Below are 6,000 nucleotides of genomic sequence, written 5' to 3'. Positions count from 1 at the left end.
GACGTCCGTTTCAAAGAGTATCAGCCTCAGTACAAAAGCGGCCAGCAATTTACAGAGAAACAGATTTTAGATTTGCCATTTTGATTTCCTGATCAAGGATTATTTTCATTTATACAGACGGAAGAGATTCAAAGGAGGGGTTATTCCTGCTTCACAACTACAAAAATATTGTATGATACAATGGATCGGGGGCGCTAGCTAGGATCTATGGGTGTACACAGGGTCAAAATAAGTGCAGAAAGATCCTTTGTGCTGCACACTTCAGTTACACCCTCTCCACCCCCCATCCCCCCCAAAAAAGTGGAGGTAAAGTGAAGTCAATATTAAAATAATTTTTAATTGGAACGTCTTTATAAAAAATAGATGACAAATCGTTGCAAAGAATTAAAAAAAAGTGTGAGGGAGTATACTCAAATCTAGAGATGGGTTCTCTTTTATAAGATCAGTAACCTATATGTCTCAATGGGTTAGATATCTAATCCAGGGAGAGAAAAAACATACATAAAAGTAGCCAAAAATACAGAACACGCATACATTAAAGGGAAAAAAAAAAAAGAAAAAAATGTAATTAAGTCAAAGGAGGATGTGCACCAAAGCAAAATTGGTCTTTCCTCCAACATTTGCCCCATGTGCACCAGTTTGTGTTCAGGGGAGCATCAATAAGAGGGATTAAGGAAATCCAAATTCTGTGCTTCGGTTTGTCAAACCTCCCTTGCTTTTGTCTAAAAAAAAAAAAAAAATAATCTAAATGTTTAGCACTCTGCGGTAAATGTAAGAAACTTGGACAAAGTGCTTGAAGCATAAAATGATTCAGGCGCGTCAAGAAATTACTTTTATTCACTAAAAACAGAGCATGGAGTGGATGGTGAGATAGTACTATTGAAATAAGCAGGGCTACTGAATGCTAAACTCGTCCCAAACGTGGCCAGAGCATGTATTGTAACGTCGGCCTTAGACTTTCATTTTACAGTACGAAAATAATCACGGCTCCGATTGCTTCATTTGTAACCGTCTGTGCGCTTTCCTTTGGGACGTTCAAATACAGGTTTTATTTAGGCTAATAGCAATGCTAAAAACCACTGCTGCTACTTGGACATTTCCAGTTCAGTGGAAAGTGAGGGGACACACATTGGAAATGTGGCTGTATAACACATGTAACCTCCCCTGCATTAAATGCTGAAACTAACTGGCAGAGGGTACCCAACTCAGTGGGGTGCTGTTTAAGTGCCTGTAATATAAAAACTGCAAACTGAACACAAAGTACTTTTAGGTGATCGGGGCCAGTTGAATCTCTTCAATGAAATGTTAACTGCCCACCTATACTGCCCAACACTGGACTATCATATCATTTAAAGATTACATTTCACCCGTTTCCACCATGAAGCAGCAACATTCCATTCAGGTTTCAATGCTTCCCGTTCAGTGCTTTTATTTCCCATCGTCCCTCCCACTCACCACAGGTTCAGGAGAAAAAATAATAATAATAATGCATTTTACAAAACCTTTCCAGTGGACTTATATATTACTTTAACAGGTTTAAAAATCGATTTATGAAATGAAAGAAAAAAACGCCAATGCAATATTATTTCCATTTTTTGTTGCTTTTTACATCTGTACAGCAAAGTAGCAAATAATTAATTGATCACAATATCAGACCAAACAGCAAATCTAAGCATATCACACAGATTTGCGCACAGAAACTCCTTTTCAGGTGCTCAGCTCTGTGCTACAAACAGATTCAAGCTAAAGTTGACCGAAAGGTGGGGAAAATGTCAAGTTCCCTTTGTGTTCTCTCCAGTGTTCTTATACAAAATATTACAGTGATCCGATTTTTTTTTTTTATATATATTTACAAAGATTTGCACGGCTACAAAATTATAAATTACAGATCAGGCTTGGCAGACAGAAAGTCACAGAAAATGTGTGCACACAGGTTGAGATTTCTTATTGCATCAATGGAGGTTTAAGCCATTTGATGCATCTCCAGACAAGGGCATACTACCAAAATACTAGTTAATATCAATGCATAATTCGTCTGAAACAAATCTACTCAAAACTCTGTTTGACCACTAATTTGCCATCTTTCAGCCCCGTCCATGCCACGATGAGTTTATGATCCCAGGGACAGCGATGTGAAGAGGAATGCAGGTTCAGGTCAACATTTTAAAACGTCAACTGATATGATGGAGGGAAAACCACACAGGGCAGGTTTAAAGCTCTATATAAAAAAAAGTATGGCTTTCTAGTCATTCCTGGACGGGCCTAGTTATATAAAGTTTCACAGGCCGGTCAAATGAGATATGTGAAGTGAATGCAGGGGCAAACCGGAGAATAGTTCAGAGAGAAAAACAAAAACATGAAAAAAAAAAAAAGAAAAAAAGAAAGGGTAAATGTCCGAGTGCCAAGCCCAATACAGATACAGTACAAAAGGGATTCTCTGTTGGTTTAGAAAATGGATGTGAAGGGGCTGGCTAGTAGCTGTCTATCCACTGTGCAAAGCCTCTTTCCACTAGGGACCTGTTGATGGACACCACCTACAAGAGAAAAGGGAAAATAGAGTGAAATGATCATTTTTACAATACAAGGCATTTGCTACCCATGCAAAACCATTGGACCAAATTATTTGACATGTGAAAATATTATTTAGTGAAAACCGTTCTGCTGAACAGACCAATTCCATTTTTAGTGAATGGCTGAAAGGTTAAGTGGAAACAAGGTAGGTAGGTCATAATATACTGTTATCTATGCAGTTAAAAGAAGCATTGCATGGCTAGAAATGCATCACAGGGGGAAACTTTTAATGGAGCTCCCACAATTAGCGCTGGTAACACCTACTGAACTACAACACTTTCATCAAACACCATAAGGAAATGTCAAAGGTGTTAAAATTCATCTCTGATAAGCTATGACAGAGCAGTGGTTTAATCATTTGGGTGGCTCTATAGACGTAACTACTGTGTCATGGGGTGTAGCACACCAGAAACACCGTGACAGCCATTACGTGCTAAAAGCCAGACTTGTTTTTCTAGGGGAGATCGCGTTCAAAGCGATCGGTCACTATGTGGAACTGGAAGGGAGGACCATTTCCTATCAGCGATGGCGCGGTTACTTGATAGCAAGTGCCGGAGGGCTGTGGTACTCTGCTCCAGCACACAAAGGGTTAATCTGTGGTGTGTAACCTTGGGGTTCCTCAGGTTACCAGAGGTTCACCGAGAAACATTTGGTAATGGTAAACATTAAACAGTTTCAAGACCCAAACATTTTATTTCTGGTCACATCTGTTAAATGAATACATTTAAACAAAAAATATTAAATGTTATACTGCAATATTATATAAAATGGATATATATTTATTTACAAAAGGAAACCTCTAAAATAGTATTTTTGTGCATACACTGGATAAGCGAGCTGGGGCTCTGCAAAGTTACACACTAAGGGGCGCAAGGAAGTAATAATTAATTTTTTAAAGAGCTTCGGGAAGGGGGGGGGGGAAGACCACTGACTTGGAGAATCTCGGGTCACTGGTTGGACACCCACTGACAATATGGCTGTTTAATAGCCCTTACCTCATCTCCCATCATGCTCCATAACTGGATCAGCGGAAGCCCTGTTGCACCATCATAATTTGTAACCTGGAAGACCATTAAAAACATTGTTACACACTCACTAAAATTACAATACAATGGTGCTAGTTTTAACTTCATTGACAGAAGGCCAGCAAAGCAATGCATTGCAGGCTCCTTTGGCAAAGAAAGGTTTAATGATGCAGTTTGAACAGTCATTTCCCATTTTGCACAGAAAACATTTTTGGGAGCAAGTGTATCCTACACAGCTGTGTGGACTCAACAAAAATCTAATTTATTTGATTTATTTACTTTTTATCCATCACCATATTGTGACTTGAATCTTATTTCTGGGTATGGCCAATATCATACGAAGAGCAAATGGCGTAGACCGTAACTGAACCCACAACTAGTAAACTCAAGACTAACACAGTAACACTTCATTACACTGCACCTGTTCATATCCATCTGCATTTTAATGATTTGTTTTCAAAGACGAAACTCAAGATACCTATGCCATAGAGCAGGGGATGCGCAAAGTTTTTGACCTGTGCCCTCACTGGCTCAGCATTCGCGCCCCTCCCTCTCTTACGACCCGGCGTCAAATAACGCCGCGGGTCACATGACCCCGCAGTGTCATTTGACGTGCGTTGACAAAGACCCGGCTGGCAACAGGTAAGGGATGTTACAGAGGTCTCATGCCTCCCCCGGCATTTAATTTAAATGACTTGGGGAAGGGCGCGAGGCCTCCGTAACCACCACACCCCTCTAGAAAATCATGCGCCCCCCCCAGCCATAGAGCATACCTCTAACCTTTTGTTGGTCAAGGCAGGGGTTTGCAAACTGTGGGGCACAAGATTTTCAGGGGGGGTGGCTTAGAGCCCCGCGCTCTTCCATAAAGCATTTAAATTAAATGCCGGGGAGCGCACGAGGCCTCTAAGTTCCCTTACCTGGTCTCTGGCATCCTCTGGCGACGTGTTGCCATGGTAGCAACGCCGGAGACAAGGTAAGGAGGAGGGCACGAGCGGGGGCAAAAATAAAAAAGTTTACGCAACCCTAGGTTTAGGGACCCTATAATTATATTGTGACATTCTGCAGAACCTCAACCCTCTCTAATATCAAGTCTGAGATCAGATGCATTGTAAGGAACCCCAACCCTCTCTAATAGCGCGTCTCAGATCAGATGCATTCTTCCGTATTTGGTACCATTCTCAAATAAGAAAATTGCAGGAATCCTTTAGAGATGACCAGGTTCTAAAGAACCCGTTGAAAAATACAGCTAAAGAGGCCAAGAACTCGCAATAGGACACATTCTTATTTCTCAGTAAAAAGTACAATTTGTGCATTAAATCAGACAAGTGAACCACAAAAAGAAAAAAGAAAAAAAAATAAAAAAAAGGGTTTTCAAAAGAAAAAGCCCATGTTACCTGTGCAAGCAAAGCTGTGTCTCTGGTCATCTCATTCACAGCATCATCCGCTTCTAATGAAAAGTGAGCTTCCTCTATATATTAAAAAAAAAAAAAAAAAAAAACAAAAAAGAACAATTCAACGTGTCCTCTCATCCTGCCATGGTATTATGTTTTACAATTATTTGGGGAAGAAGCAAGATTGGCAGCTGGTGGACAAAACACCATTTGAAAGGGGAAAAAATAGGCATTACTTGGACCACCTAAACATTTTTTTGTTTTAATAACTTTTTCCCTGTACCTTTATGTTATGTCTCCATGATTACAAAGACAAAGCACTCAGTAATTCCCCCCCCCCCCCCCCCCCAAAAAAAAGTGTAGGGGTCATTTTATTTACTTAAGAGCCCAAATTGTCCTTAAAGGTGCAGTTCAGTCTTTTTTTTTTTTTTTTTTTTACATTTATTTTTTTACTTCAATAGTTTCATGTGGGCAATCTCTAATTAGCTAAAGAACTGAATAGCTGCAGGTCAATTCGTTTTCCATGTATTGATAGGCGAAATTTGGTGACATATTAAAAGCTGGGATTTGTTTATAATCTGCTTGACTGGCAGTGGAAGCTCATGAATATTCATGAGCAATCCTGCACTGACACGTGCTAGAGGGAGGGCAGGGCTGACAGAGGGGTGTGCCAGGGCTTGTGACAGGACATGAAGGGGCAGTGCCTTAACAAATGGCTGTTAAAATAGATACAAGAAAATTGGTCTTTCAAAGTTATTTTTTTTTAAAACAGAAAATGCTAAAAATATTTTTTCTTACTACAGAACTGATTTATTAAAAAAAACACACATGCAGGCTATTGACTGAACTGCAGCTTTAAGTGTTATATTGTAATATTATAGACTACGCATCCAATATCTGCCACAGCGGGCACTGCTGGGTAGGAATTTTGTGCATCATCTACCACTAGGTGAGGCCTTACCAATGATTTCCAAAGATGTGTCACTGTGTTACTGTGTTGTTAATTCCCGAGT

At 39.9% G+C, this 6,000-nt stretch overlaps 1 protein-coding gene across 6 annotated transcripts in view; it reads right to left on the bottom strand.

The window, feature by feature from the left end:
• Positions 1-317: 317 nt before the first annotated feature.
• AKAP1 (A-kinase anchoring protein 1) overlaps positions 318-6,000 on the bottom strand; it is a 41,070-nt gene continuing 35,387 nt past the window's right edge. For all 6 annotated transcript variants that reach the window (XM_075590045.1, XM_075590046.1, XM_075590051.1 and 3 more), the window contains exons 9-11: positions 4,991-5,064; positions 3,567-3,632; positions 318-2,534 (exon numbers count right to left, since the gene is read on the bottom strand). In XM_075590045.1, coding sequence (XP_075446160.1) covers positions 2,472-2,534; positions 3,567-3,632; positions 4,991-5,064 — 203 coding nt within the window. In that variant the 3' untranslated portion in view covers positions 318-2,471. The remainder of the gene's footprint in view (positions 2,535-3,566; positions 3,633-4,990; positions 5,065-6,000) is intronic.

The sequence above is a fragment of the Ascaphus truei genome, chromosome 3 (genome assembly GCF_040206685.1).
Source record: "Ascaphus truei isolate aAscTru1 chromosome 3, aAscTru1.hap1, whole genome shotgun sequence".
Lineage (NCBI taxonomy): Eukaryota > Metazoa > Chordata > Amphibia > Anura > Ascaphidae > Ascaphus > Ascaphus truei.
Note: the sequence above shows the minus strand (reverse complement) of the source record. Positions and strands in the feature narration are given on the sequence as shown.